General features: G+C 31.9%; 1 protein-coding gene across 1 annotated transcript in view; it reads left to right on the forward strand.

Annotated features, from left to right (window-relative positions):
- Window positions 1-16,335, forward strand: part of Osi23 (DUF1676 domain-containing protein Osi23) — a 52,243-nt gene that overhangs the window by 30,843 nt on the left and 5,065 nt on the right. Inside the window, exons 4-5 of the mRNA XM_076396777.1 lie at window positions 13,616-13,761; window positions 13,824-14,264. Of these exons, the coding sequence (XP_076252892.1) occupies window positions 13,616-13,761; window positions 13,824-14,264 (587 nt within the window). The remainder of the gene's footprint in view (window positions 1-13,615; window positions 13,762-13,823; window positions 14,265-16,335) is intronic.

Below are 16,335 nucleotides of genomic sequence, written 5' to 3' on the forward strand. Positions count from 1 at the left end.
TTAAACACTTGTTCACGATTCAACCATTTGTCAATTTATTCTTCTCTGTGCCTGATGGAGCTTATATCGAATGAAGATACTGTTGTAGACTTTGCTTTTTCCAAGAGTCTAAAGAGTTTTGGATGTCATTGTATATTCTTCTCGACCAGCATGTCCATTAGAATAATTCTTCACCACCTTGTATATCAATGATAGCATTAAACATCTAATGATGGGAAAGAAGGAGTATTACTTTGTGACCATATTATTCTGCCATCTGATCTACTGTGTATGTTTTTTTCTAAAAAAGGTAAATTACATACAAACATTTAGTTTATATTTACCGAGTGAAAATTTGAGATAGTTTTGAATAGAAAGGGCTACATATTTCTGAGTTTTCTGAAAATACTTCCCAGATTAACGGATTCCTCTGATATAGTTTTAATAAATTATGATTATATCGAGAGCATTATCGAAAAAATACTCGCTTTTTACACCGAATAGAGCCAGTATTAAGGTGATCTTGATTCGTCACCCGCTTCGCAAGTGGACGGTTTCTCTTTGGCGACTCTAACATTATATTACTCTTCGTTTTTGGGAGATCTTTGTGTCTATGCCCATACTTAGATTCAGTGCAGCTGCAATGCAGTACAATATTTCCAGTAAAATCGCAGAAAATTAATATTTAATACTCCTAATGCTTGCTTCTCTCTTACCTCTCCTATATTCGTACGAAATGGATTGTACCTCTTTTTAATTAGAATAAAGTCAGAAGAAAAAATACGGTCTGATTTTAAAACGAATTTACAGACTGCAGTATTTAATAAAATTTGAAGTCGTGATAATGTGAGTTCACTGTTATTTTGGAAGTACTTTGAGGGGGCGATATGTATTATATTTCAAGCTGGATCAAATTGCAGCTAGTAACACTTGACGTACTTTGAATAGATACCCTAAGTTTAAGACCTATCTCGGGTTAATATATTAGAGCTACATTTTTAAATGCAAAAAAATCTGCTTCGAAGTTTACATTAACTAAAACAACGGACAAGAAAAAAACGGGGTTGCATAATAACCTTTCGGCCCTGTTCAAAGTTAACTTCGGAAAGGTAAAGAATAATATATAACGTCGTAATTTAAAAATTCTTTATGAAACTTGACAACGAAACGGAAATGATTTATTCAGATATCCTTATTTCTATTTTCAAGTCGAGATCCGCGCTTCCAGCTTATTTTATTTAAATTGGGGCCTCGCGACTCTCTTTGCTCTGTTTTTTTTCTGTTTAAACCTTTTCCAGGTGTTTTTTTAGTTTCTTTTGACTTTAGAAAAGTTTGTTAATTTCCGAAATTGAAGTTTTATAAGTTTTGCTCTTTAACTTAAATAGGAAAATAATGAAATAATTTCGTTATTTAATATATATTACATATTCGCCGCGCGAGCTCACTTTTGACCAAAAACAACGATGATTTCACTTCGAAGTCCAATCGACAGTCATCCGAGTGGATTGCACACGATGAACCCGCTCCAAAGTCTGTATTTTGGGATGCGCATAAAATAATTTTTATTGACTATCCCGGAAAAGGAAGGACCATCAACAGCGACTATTACATAGCGTTATTGGACCGTTTAAAGGACGAAATCGTCGAATAACGGCCGCATTTGAAAAAAAAGAAAGTGCTGCTTCACCAAGATGTGAAATGCACCATGCCACAAGTCAGTGAACACGGTGGCAAAAATCCGTGGATTGGGCTTCGAATTGCTTCCCCATCCACCGTATTCTCCAGATTTGACTTGGAAAGTGCATTTTGTTTTTGATTTGTTAATACATTTCTAGTCTATTTCTTCACGAATTACACCTGAGTACTCAGCAGTGAAGCTATTTTGTTCCTTGTTTTATTTTGAAATTTATTATCTATTATAATTGTTGCACTTATGTTGAAACAAATGTCACTAGAAAAAACGACGTATTAGTTAAAAAATGTAGTAGTAGTGGTAGTACTTTAATTGGTAGTATCTCAAGATTATTTTGCGTTTTTTGAAATCTAGATAGATTGGAGTTTGTATAGTGGAATTAATGTGCTTACTTCTACCATTTTTTTATTGCTGAAATGAAATATCTTCAGATGTGATACATCGACTACTTCTAGAAGCATGTGTTAATTACGACACAAACTGTAGTAAAGTAAATTTCCTTAAATTAATGTATAGAGTTTCATTATTATGTATGCTGCTTTTTTCATTTGATGGGGAAATATATTATAAATGCATTAAAATTTAAGCATAGGATCTGATGAAACAATAATGCCATCCAACAAAAAAAATTTTTCCTTCATATTATAGGACAATTTTTAGTATTAATTTTGAGCCAAGGAAAACCAAAATGACACAAAAATGTGAGATATTGTTTTAGAGATATTCAATAAATAAGAGTTCCGTTTTAAAGAAAAGGGTTTAATAATTGTGTGACTTTTATGTTTTTTCATTTTCATTTTACCATAGAAACTCAACAGAAAAAGCATAGGTACAGCAAAAGCCTTTCATTATTTTTATCTTTCAATCATTCTCGTAATATAATTGAACATCCATGCCTCTATACCAGAGCAATGCCAAAATATAGTCTTCACAAGATCGTCAAAATTTATAGTTACAGTAACAGTGTTTCATCTAGATTATTTTGTATCTTTATAATTTACAGGTATACCAATATCGAAAAACTAACTTCAAAAATGAAACTGTAAAATATAGAAAATATTAAATGTCAGTGGTATGTTTGAAACTAGAGCTTGATACTGTTTATATCAAATTAATTGATAAGAATATTAGGTTTTTTTGAGCCCATTTGTCATTGCAGTGCAGTATAATGAATACGACCTTTAAGCTCAACAAGCTTCATTTTGGTTTTTGCCCTAAAGAAGCTGATAAATTTATATTTTGACCTTCTATAAAATAATTATAGCCAATTAACTAGGAAGACCGTCATTTTACAGGGTATTAATAAAACAATATGTTATTTTATAGATCATATTTTTCGTACTATCGTTACAATTTCAAATAATATTGGACGTTAATAGTAAATCAATGTTTGACCAGCTGTTGTAACCGAAGTGGCTTCGTTTCAGTTAGTCAGAATGGCGAACGTTTCTGGTGAATAGTTTGCCCGAGGGATTGAGACCAAAGTGATGGTAGTTTATTGGCAATCGGTTTTTGTTTATACTGGATATCCCTTTTAGTTTGCAGACAAGCAACAAAGGAATCTGGCATTTCTGATCATTAAATATATCGTTTATAATAAAATCGTTTAACTTTGTATTACGGGGGTTGCATGATAATTATCGTCAACTATTTGTTGCTAATAAATGATATGTTTTTAATATAACCTTTTATAGTATATCGCTTCTTAAAAAAAACAGTTTTGCGAAGTTTAGACGTGGTGAAATGAGCACCGAAGAGCATCAATGCGTTCACCATTGGACGCCCACATGATGTTGTTACCGAAGAAAACATTAAAAAAATCCACAAAATGATTTTGAATGACCGTATATTGAAACTGAATGAAATAGAAGACACTCTAAAGATTTCAACTGAACGTGTACATCATACCATTCACATATTTGGGTATGTGAAAGCTGAGTGCAAAGTAGGTTCCGTGCGAGCTCACTTTTGACCAAAAAGAACGACTGGTTGATGATTCGGATCAGTGCTTGAAGATAATCAAGCGTAATAAACCCCAGTTTTTGCGTCGATATGTGACAATGGATGAAACATGGCTCCACCATTTCACTCCGAAGTCCAATCGACAGCCATCCGAGTGGACTGCACACGATGAACCCGCTCCAAAGCGTGGGAAAACGCAACAGTTTGCTGGCAAGGTTATGGCGTCTGTATTTTGGGATGCGCATTGAATACATTTCTACTAAGGACTACCTTGAAAAAGGAAGGACCATCAACAGCGACCATTACATACCGTTATTGGACCGTTTGAAGGACGAAATAGCCGAAAAAGGCCGTATTTGAAGAAAAAGAAAGTGTTGCTTCACCAAGACAATGCACCGTATCACTAATCCATGAATTGGGCTTCGAATTGTTTCCTCATCCACCGTATTCTCCAGATCTGGCCTCCAACGACAATGTCCGAACGACAATGATCGACAAACTTTGGCCTATTTTGAAGCAAAAGACAAATCATGCTATATAAATGGTATCGAACAGTTGGAGGGTCGCTATAATCAGTATGTCACCCTTGAAGGGAATTATGTTTAATAAAAAAAATAATGTTGTCAAAAAAATGTGTTTTACTACGGTAGGCTGGGGACTTTTCAATTAACCTGTTAAGGATACATTATTTCAGATGATCTCCAAATTACAATTGACTGTTGTTTAAAACTATGATTCATTACAATATGCTAGAAACAATGGAATAGCAATGAGCTTAATGATAATAAAATATGCAAACACTAAGAAGAAATTATTGAGGTGCAAAATTATGGTGACAATATCTTAGGGTTTATGAGACATACATAAAATCTATAGAGAGTGTTATGTTATTATGCAATATAATTTTCTTAAATATTTTTTTTAACCTACAAATATTTGATTTGTGTTCATAACAAGGCGATTGGCATTTTATGAACTCTAGATGTTATCTGTGGACAACAATAGTATTGTATCTTATTTATGAGAATAGAAAGCAATTATTTGAATATGTTTTTATTTACTCATCAATACCCAGGGACTGTGAACTAATAGTCAGATGTTTTTTGGTAAATTAGATGCGTCATTATGAATAATTATGTAAGTCATTATTAGTTATTACTATAGAATATCCTTCCATGTTGTTAGTAAAAACTCTATGAGTGGCGTGGAAGACCCTAATTGTGACAAATAACTATTTTTTTTTGCGATTACGCAATCTTTCTTAACGTTATATGGCTTCAAGATTCGTTTGTAAAATAACCGTTTAGTGGAGTGTTAATTTGGTATTGTCGTCTAAGCAATCACCATATTTTTGTGCTTCATACAAGATATTTAATCAATTCGTTATTGATTGACTGTAAATTATCACTATTAAAATATGTAAACTAATTCTCACTTCTTTTTATCCATGTTGTAGTACATTAACTAACCTAAGTATTCAGCGGTAGCATGTTTTTCCTTTTGTTTTGTTATTTTAAAGAAGAAACATTTGGTGCAGATTTTTTCTATCGTAAATCTATTTAGATTAAGATATAATGAATTGGACAACAATAATTTTCCTTTACTCATATGTACTTCAAACCATAACAAACGATGGTTTGTTATGGTTATGGTTGGTTAGAACAAACGATGGGCAATTTTATATGATGGCTGAAATTTTGAGATTTCTGGAAAAAAAACTGAACCAAGTAATTTTTATTACGCATTTCTGATAGTAAAGCCAGCCTTATATCTTTATAAGTTTAGCAGAGGCGATAACAAATGATGGTCGAACTTCCAAAGCCATTTTTTCTCAATTTTTGCCCAAGAACTAACCATGTGTGAGGTCTAGTGTTGTCATGATATAAGAGAAATACTTTTTGTTGATCAATTCCTAAAGACATTTAACCGCCTGCTTGACTCGAATCTTGCTGGGGCATGATCGTAAATGTATGTTTGTGACGGTTTAATATATGTGATTGTTTTGGCAAGAGTGTAAAATGAATTTATGACATATTTATTGGATATGCTTAGTACATTTTAATTTACAATTAATTTATTACTACTTTTCATTTGTACTTGGATTAATTCATAAGCAAGACGAGTGCGAGAAAACATATCAATATGTATTCCTCAATAAATCTGACAATGTAAATGATCCCAGTTACGCCAGTAACCAGGCTGGGTAAGACCGGATGTCTTCTGAGATGATTATTATATTTAAGTTGGTTACTCGCCAGTCGGTAGGCTTAATGACGAGAACCGTGGCTAGGATCTCACGTTAAACAATAGGTCTAGTCCAGATAAACTCCCGATGGTAAAATGGATACTTTTTAAAATATATAAAAAAAATCCTTTACAGCCCCAATTTTTCCATAAAATACACAATTTTTTCACTTTATCACCTTGTTTGGTGTCAACGGGGACTTTGCGACTGCTTGTGAAGGTTCTCTAAAGGGCTTCGAATATGATCGTTTGAAATGAGCACAATTGTCGTACGTGAATCACTTTCATATCATAATTCATTTCAAAAATGGCTCGATCTATTTAAGTTTCAGTAGCGATTCACAAATGAAAATGAAAATTAATTTCTTTCATTAAATTTTTCACTATTATTTCATGTTAATATTCCAAAATTCTCTTACTATGTATCAAACTATGTATGGACAATGTTTAGTCCCTTAGTAACGTCGCAAGATCAAATATGTTGACATACCTTCAAGGCTAGCGCTATGAAGGTTAGGCTTTAAGATTGAAATTTTCGAGGAAGAACAAGCAAATTGGTATTCATTGGAGGACTTATCGGGCTAAGTACCACATAAGTTTTTTTAGGAAGAAAATAAACAAAATTTGCTGAAAATCATCTTCTAAAATCTCTATTGTTAAAGAGAAAGAACGTTTGACTGAGTAAAACAAAAACGTTACCTTATATCTAGAATATTTTATGCATTGTTACATTTCAAATGCGCTATATTAGAAGATGCCATCTATTAGGTATACTAGAATTATTTTCCACCAATGTTGTATACACTTCAACGAAATGACACAAAATAGGAACACTGGCATCAACACACTGATGATAGAAGTATTGAATGTGATGGGATCAGTATTAATCGACATTTCTGAAATTTATTCGGTATGTCTAAAATAAAGAAACGGCATCATAAAATGAGTTCATAATTATAAAATATTTAGAACGAAAATATTTAATAGGATAAAAATTTAAAAAAAATATAAACATAAATATAAGCTGTTCTAGGAAAAATTAAAGTATAAATATAATAATACCTGTGTCTGTATATTATGTATGGGGCCGAAAATATATGCTCCTTGTGAAGCAACAACCTTCGTTGCCATCGGGAAGACGTAATCGTATACCGAACGAATATAGATACGGTAATGAACCAAAAACGAAACCGTACCAAATTATCCTAACACCGTATGAGTATCACAGCTTTTATCCCGAAGGAGAGAGCTCATATATTTTCGTCAGGAAAACAGTCCCGCAAATTTACCTTTACTCGAAACCAAAGTACGTCTCCGCGCATTATATGCGTTACCATTATTTATATCTTATTTCGGAGACTCACACTACAATTTTAATATTGCCACCTTAGAAATATATATTAAGCGAGGGAAAGTAATTTCGTTTTATCATGGTTTTGTACTCAATCATGGAAATGTATTTATTTAGAACTAATCAATGATATGTGTGTCGTTTTGATCGATGACCTCGATTGCTGATGTCAATTTATTAAATTCTCTAATAATCTCTAATAATAAGAGTTTAATTCTGGAGAATCATAACATTGCAGTAACAAACCAAAGCTATAGTTCCTATAAATTATTCGTAAATTTGAAGAGTATTATATATATTTTCCTATTCCAAATTAACCTAAAATCTCCCTCGAAACTCAAATTCAAACTTAACTTAAGTTTGCTGTTTATTATTTTAAATTTATATATTACTAGCGACCCGCCCCGGCTTCGCACGGGTGCAATGCTGATACTAAATTAAATACACTACAGAAAAAATATGAACGTTGTATATAAAAATATGGCGGCCCGCTCCGACTTTGCACGGGCATAAAATATATATGCCTATGTCACTCAATGAAAACATGATTAAAATCGATCCAGTATTTTTGGTTCATTCATTACTGCCCTTGGCCTGCACGCATTAAATTTGGAGTAAAACAATTCCTCTTCCCCTATACTTACTATGAAGATTTCCTGCTATCTTTGGAATATCTAAATTCATACAATTTTTATTACATTACACATTTTTAAACGCAAATTTTAAATTTGTAATATCTCCGAAAATATTTGTTTAATTTACATGCTGTAAGGAACCATATTGATCTATATTAATTGCACACTGTATTTAAGGTACTTAATTCGATAAGGATTAATGCCGTATTGCTTAAAATAGCTTCGTAAATAAACCATTTTCTCACGTAAAAAGTAAACAATAAAAATGGTTAATGTGGGTTATCCCTAAAAGATATACCATACATATACCATCGCGGACTTTTTTGTAGACCTTTTTATGGTGTACAATACTGTAGTACATTAATTTGATCTAACTCGTAGGGTTAGGCAGCGTTTTTGCTAATTGCTAAATAAGCCTAAAAAAATAGGTTAATTTACGACATCACGTTAAAAAACCTCTAAAATTAGCAATGTTGCCTTAGTATATTATGCATGTATTATACATATGAACCTTCCTCTTGAATTACTCTATCTATTGAAAAAAACCGCATCAAAATCCGTTGCGTAGTTTTAAAGATTTAAGCGCACATACGGATGTAGGGTCAGAAAAGGCGACTTTGTTTTATACTATGTAGTGATGTCTAAGTTATTTTACCTTTTATAAATATATTTAATTTTAAAAGTAAAATTAAACAACAAAATGTAACAATTTTATATTTTTTAATTTATTTATCACTTTTATAATTTATTTATCAATGTATAAAAACACAAGTATCCAATTATATTTAAAATTACTCAATAATATATCTTTCACGGTACTAAAATTACTTTCATTGTTTCTTCATCCAATCTGTTCGATATGCAAAAAAATATGGAAACTCAATTCAAATGCATTTGAATTTAGTGTGTAGAATCTACATGTATACAATCATAGTTTTATTCTTTTAACATTACTTATCCTTCATTTGTTACGATTAACATAAAATCTTTGTTCTTCAAAGTAGTGTGGATATCCAAAAACTAAGATTGTGGATTATATAACACACATCTTATTTGTCCGCATTTGTCTATACTTCTATACTTGTAGCGTCATTTTTATGCTTTGTACGGTATTAATCGGTTTGTTTGCTGATTATTATGTAATTCTACGCTATCCAAATTGTCACAGTTTAAATTATCTCGGGTTTCATCCAATATTGCATCCATTGGAGTTTTAGCTGCTAGATTGGCTGCAATCATAATTTTATCTGTTTTTAATAACTCTCACCTCACCCTTTGATATGCTTATTAATTCCTGATTTCTGAAATTTAGATGTGGTAATATATATACCGAAATTGGAATTTCCCACCTTACGACATCAGGATTTAGTGTTCTTTCAATATAATTTCTCCAGGCTTCTTCTTCATATCTTCAAGCGAGCCAAATTTCAATGTTATTTCTCAATTTTAATGTTGTACAATGACTCAAGTGAACAGTACAAGAACAAATAAACTATAAACAACAAAATTCTTAACTTTACAAAACAAAGCATTTACCACTACCACGATCAGATCTAAAATGGCCAGAATAATTCGTTGATTCTTGTAAATAGGCACTAAAATAAATAGGGTGAATGGCATCTTCGCATAATCAGGCGGAAACTATCGAAGTTTATTGAATGCCGGTTATGATTCTCCAAAAATAGCCACTACTAATAATTCAAGTCAAATTCCCTAAATTTGGGAGAAAAATTGACTGGTTCCCCATAAATTCCTCTCAAAATTATTTTAAGAAATGAAACAATTTCCAACTCATACATAATATATATTCTTTATCTTTATGCAATAAAGTGTAATGTTATGAATTATGGTGTTACACAGTTTTCTACATTTTTCCTGCAAGCATTTTGCTTGGCGAAAAAGAAGATTTTTAGCCATTTCTACAATTTTTCTGATGAGCTTAAAACAACAAAAATTGAAGTCGTTTTGTCTTATTTGTTCTCATATGTACTGCTAGGAGTGGTTTATTGATGTATAAAGTATAGTGATACTAATGTTGCAATGCAATACATATAACATTCAATGCATTTTGGGCCAATGTTTTCTTCAGTAACTGAAACAGTTGTTGAATTCGATTTTATTCCATTTAGCCGACGCGAATGCTTTTGAAGTAGTTGTTTGACTAAGTTGGACGGAGCTAAGTCAGGTAAATAGGGTCATCGTGAAGAATCGAAGCTGCCTAAGGAAGTATATTATCCTGATGAATAAATCAAGAGTTATTGTCACATACTTTCATTCACTTGAGAATAAATATTTCATAACACCCAAATAATATTTATGATATCAGATTTATAGATCTATATAGTAACAATTAATTATTGCAATACAATTTTACTGTACTGGATAATAGTCCGATTCTCGTCTTGTTTGAATTTTTTAATTTCTGTATTTTCGCATGCTATTAGTTCCATTTGCAGCTGCTTTCGCGACATTCACTCCTAAGTAAAGTCGTATTTTAAAGCTCAGCGATAAAATGTATTTAAAATTTCTTGAAAGATTATCAAGACAGCCGGGTGACGTATATTACCTTAATAATGATTAATGAGCTGAATATCTATTTAACTTTTGTATTATATCTCTAATATGACGATCCGGTCTCTTTGTGATGTTTATTACCAAAATTATTTCAAAAATAAATCTTCAGAATGATTATGTTAAAACTAATTTTAATAGCGTATACGCTCTCTTTATATTAACATTAAAATTTATCAAAAACAATATTTATATATAAACCATACCATATATAAGCTCAGATGATTCATACATTATTTGAACTCTGTAATTTTGGATAATATTGAGTTTTCATCGTTATTTTTTTACTCTTGTAACAGTTATAACTAATTTATATAATAATTAATAAAAACAGTTTATTAAATTTTAGAGACAGGTTGTCTGTGTCCAAATTGACAAACAAGATAAATCGATCTTTTAGGGTATTACATATTTAATTAAGTTAAAATCTTAAATATATGAAATATTGGATGAAAAATCTTCGGTCTAGATGAACTTAACAAAGAACTTATTGCATAGTTTTATTGCATAGAAAAGGGAATTGAAGTGAAATGAGCACCTAATATCCCTATATTAGCAATATAATGTTATAGAGAAAAACTATGATTTTAAATTTATATATAAGTTTTAAATATTTTTGAGCTAGTCTGTGATATGATTATTGTGAGAAAATTGTGGATAATAAAATTAAGGTTTGTAAAAGGATATTAAGCATAAGTTTTTTTTATATTTTAAAGTTTCATTTTTACCAACGAGGGTTTATCTGGACTGGACCTACTATTTAACGTGGGCTCCGAACCATGGTTCTAGGTATTAAGCTTACCGACTGGCGAGTGACCAACTTAGAAATCATCCCAAAAGACATCCGGTCTTACCCAGCCTGGTTACTGGCGTGACTGGGATCATTTTCCATGAAGTTTTTGCAGTCTTTCCTAGAACAATTACAAATATTAAACATTCACAAACATAATTTCACGACCATGTCCCAGCAGGATTTGAACCCTCTACTATCGCAGCAGTAGGTGGACGGTCCTGTTGCCTTTACCACTGCCTCAACCAAGCCGACATTAAACATAGTGTCGGCACCCAAACATACATAAAATGTTGATAAATTGTTTTAAAATTTTGTATAAATATCTTTTTGTGTTAGTATCACTATTGTTTCGAAATCGTTTTCCCTAAAGAATTATTTGACAGGGTCTACATTGAGAATATTAATTTAAGTAATCGTTAAGGTAAGCTAGTGGAGATATTGATCATTGCGTTCAAAATGTGGGTTTAGTAATCAAACACTGAAGCATATTTTTAATGTATTGATTTGTTTTTTAGTACAATAATTGCCGACTATCCACTTATGCGAAATGCCGCCAGTCTTTATTTATGTGTTACACATTATGTTTTTTCAGTTCAGTTGTATGTTTTTTTTTATGTTATTATTTAGTGATTTCAACTATCACTTACTTTTAGCGAACCTAATCCTTTAGTGAAGATTCATTAGTGGATTTTAGTTCGAGATTCGATCTTAGTGTTGAAAAAGGAAGTTCCACAAAAGAATAAAAAAAGAGCCAAGGACGAACGACGACTTGCATCTGTTATTTGAATGGAAGTATTTCACGGTGCTTTCTACATTCAACAATGCCGTCAATCTACTAAGTCCTCATTTTAGTATAGATTAAATAACGTAATTGAGATTCGCGATGAAGTCCGTTTTCATTCAGAAAATTGATTTAAGTGTAAAAAAGCAAAACGGCGGACATTGGGCCGCAACTAATCTATAAGTGAGAAATCAAACTTCAAAGAAAGAATCAAAGTTTACATAGTCAAAATATTTTAGTTTCGTGCGATTTTTTATCGTTTCTTAACATAAAATATCTCTCAGAAAGAAGTTATCCAAGATTTGATAGCTTGGATCAATTCTAGTTCTTCGCATTGTTAGAAATTAGGAATGACAATGGCCATTTCTAAATTTATAAAAGCATATGAAACGAAGAAATTTTTTTATATTTATTTTGATTACTTTTATCACCATTTTTCATCATTTAAAACGAATGCATAGTTTTAGTCTTCTTCATTCTTCTTAAGCATTTATAAATTAACAACCGGGAATTCAGTTTCAAGCTACCTGAACAGGGTTCAGTATTGACCGCTGAACTCTTCGCGATATTCAAAGCTTTATCCTACATCACAACACAATCCTTCAAAGAATGGCCAATCCTTACCGACTTCCGAAATGCTCTCGAATGTTTCTTGGAATGTATGGTCACCAACTCACTGTCAGTTATTCATACCCTTTATTTGAATGGCATCAGGAGAAGTATACTGTGGATCCCTGAACGCGCGGATAGTGCGACTAAATCGGCATTATCCCGTTCGTTTCTTGTTCCACAACGAACAAGATACAACGCAGTTGGGCCCAGGAGGCCAACCACAACAGGCTCTTTGAGCTTTAAGCTGATTTTTTCTACTCTCTTTGTTCCTTCCCTTTGACACCATGCCGTAGCTCTGTCGTTTCTCGCACGGTCACATGATGATTTCGAGCCCGCTTACTCACTGTGAATTTTGTCATCATATCCCTATTTCAGTCTACCACATGTCCAACGACTGTCCACGGCTCTCCCAGGTTAGAGCTAAGTATGGGCTGCAAAATTTTATACTCCTTGGGTTTCTACGAGGAATCGATTTTCTCTACAGAATCTAGCCTATGCTAAGTTAAGTTTTACTGACCAAATAACCATTAGCACTTCGGTATGGGTACTGTCTGGATAGAACCTCTAATTCGTTATGTTTGTGCTCATTTTTAAATTGTACTATTACACGTATACGTATACACTATTTTTTCTTTTAACCCCTGTTTGTGTTATTAATTTTATTTATTAATTTATTATTTTATATAAACACTTTATGTCTGTCCCTATCCTCTTTATATCAATTATATAGATATAAATTGTGTTATCAAAAAGGAAACAACAACATGAGACATGAAAAATAAACAAACTCAAACTTATTATACCTGTATATAACAAAGTTAACGGGATATTTAACATTAAAACGAAGCTATTAATTACCAATTAAGTGGTCTTTTATTGTGAATAAAACTCAAAACTGATTTTATAGTACTAATAATTCGTTATCCAGTCGACGAAATCTTCAGTGATTTCAATTATGCCGTCACCAATTAAAGCCAATTAATTTTCCTTTCAGGAGAACCCGTTCAATGAACGCGACTCGTTCCAGCTCTCTGATGACAAGCATCGATTGGCGGAGAAAAATCGTCAATTTTTTTAAGACCAGATTATTAAAAATAAAACTGAGAAGTTTTAGCATTGGCAATTATTCGAAAAGCGAAGGTTAGTAGCAAAAGGTGTGATATTAAACGAAAAATATTTTAACGTTTTATAAAACTTTTCAGCTCGACACAGACGCAAAGATAGTATGATGAGTCAACTGATGATGTTTGGCCTGGTTGCTGCTGGTTTTATCGTTATCCCTATGGGTTTTCAATTTCTGGCCGTGCTAGGCGGTAAAGCTTTACTATTAGCGAAACTAGCTCTCCTGCTATCATCTATAAATGGACTGAAGAAAATAGCGACCAGCCAGATGAATTATGGTTTATATTCAGCGGGACATTCTGGCGCTCCTTGTAAGAATTATATCGAATGCTATGGCCAAGTATATTATAATGACTATGCACTTGATGTGGCGCACTTTCCGAGCTTTCCGTTCTTTGGTTTACCTCGATGGTTTTACGATACCACCGGTGACGGTGTAGATTTTGATCAGGGGACAGAGGAAAATGGGAACGATATATATTTCTCGTTTGATATTGATACTGATCCGTCGATAGATTCAGGTGCAGTACTTTTTCATATACTTTATACAATGAAAGTTTAAATGTTGCTTCCATAGGATACTTGCCTAAATTTAGATTGAGTGCTTTTTAAAAGACCTTATCGTTATCAATGATAAGGATTTGATATTAGACCAATAAATTTAAAGGAGTGTTGTTCGAGGCGTTCGCCATTTGAAAAATTATGGAAATTATTCTGTGTTATGAGGGTTGCGTATATTTTAATAATTTTTGACGATTTAAAAATCAGTTTAAAAACTTTTTCCTTCCTTATGGCTACATGGCGATATCGTGTCTAAGGAATGACGGTTCGACAGCAATCTAACAATCGCATTTCTTGAATATTTCGGAATCCTGTAACAGTCAGGCCATGTTGCATCGATCTAAACAGGTGGTAATTAAAAGGCGTGATATCAAATGAGTACATTTGGTGGGAAACATCTCATTTGAGCTATGACACTGTATCCTTCACAACTCATGCAACGTGTGACCGAGTGTTATAAGACAAGAGGATCATTTTTGGTCTGTTACTCCTTATTGCTGGTGCTTTTTGTAACAATACCTCGTTTAATTTGTTCAATTGACATCAACAGATATTTAATGATATTTTGTGTTTGGAATTGTCGAAGTAGTATAATATACTACAGAACATTCAAATTTTTGGCCTAACAAGAAATGAAACTTAGATTCTGAAAAGGATGATTCAACCTTTGAATTCAAGGTTTACTTACTAATAGTAATACTTACTAGAGTAATACTTAATGGAAAACTGTTGATTTATGTAGAGGAATATTTAGGCTCTCAAATTTAGATTAGATTAACAGTTACTTACATTAATGTGAACACGCATTTTCATCAATAAATATCACTGATCAAAATACATGTGATGATGTAATATATGAAAATGTGATATGTATATCAAAATTATATTTCCATGATAAAGCTGGTTTATACTTGATCAAAAATTGTTGCACTGTATTTGTTTACGATAGCCAATAAGTTAGTAAAGTAATGTCTCTAATTTTGTTTAATCAATTTTATCTTGTGCTTAAGCTCTGAAGCAGTTTAAATAATACAAGGGTTTTATTATGATACATAATGTATAAAACAATAAACATATTCCTAAAATAATGAAGATTGTCCCATCTCTTGAGAAATCTGTAGTATTGCAATTCTGAGCATCATGCAGGTTAAAAAAAAAAGAAAAAATTATCACAATTGGCAATATTATTAAGTTACAACTTCGTTGTGTTGAATGAGTTATTATTTAATATTCATCTATGCCTCACTCCTATATGCGGCCATTTTATGGTTATTTTATTCTATGCAACATGGCGATTTTGTTCAATTTTCCAAAATAGCATACAAATCTCTTTTCGTAAAGATAAATCGTTTCATTTTTAAATTCATGGAAATATTTGTTTTTTGATCAATTTTTGTGACAATATTTTTTAATTTTGTTTGGTAATTGTTAATTTACCACCGTTCAATATTTATCAATACCACACTTCAAGCAAAACTTACCATTTTTATAAATGTAAATGAGTTCAGATAAATGTAAATATAAACACTACAAACTTACTTTGATTGAATCTACTACTCATGACCTAATTTTTAAAATATTCTCCTTTTTTATTATAAATATATATATTTTTTATTATAAATATTTATATATTAAAATAATCGCAGGTATCCAGGGAGTTTTTAATTCCCAGTTTATGAAAAATCTAACTGTTTCAATATTAATTGTGTATATATAAAAAGAACCATAACTGAAGCTTGTTTTAATAAGTCTCCCTAAATTAAAATAAAATTCCTGATGAAACTGCTCAAATAATTTTTATGTGTTTCATTAAATTTTTAATTTTGTGGGTGTATCTTGTTGATTTCATTTACATTCGCTATTATCTCGATGGGTATGTTTATCAATACTTGCGTTGGGAACTATCGAATGAAAACAGTCGAAACAGTCGATAGTCAAAAAAATAGCGACTGAAAATAGTAATTACTATTTTCAGCAAATGCACGGTTCGACTGTTTTTTTCCATTTGTGATGTCAGACGAAGACGTAGGA

Source organism: Rhynchophorus ferrugineus, unplaced genomic scaffold (genome assembly GCF_030347505.1).
Source record: "Rhynchophorus ferrugineus isolate W39M unplaced genomic scaffold, kcgeb_rfMv2 rfM2, whole genome shotgun sequence".
Lineage (NCBI taxonomy): Eukaryota > Metazoa > Arthropoda > Insecta > Coleoptera > Curculionidae > Rhynchophorus > Rhynchophorus ferrugineus.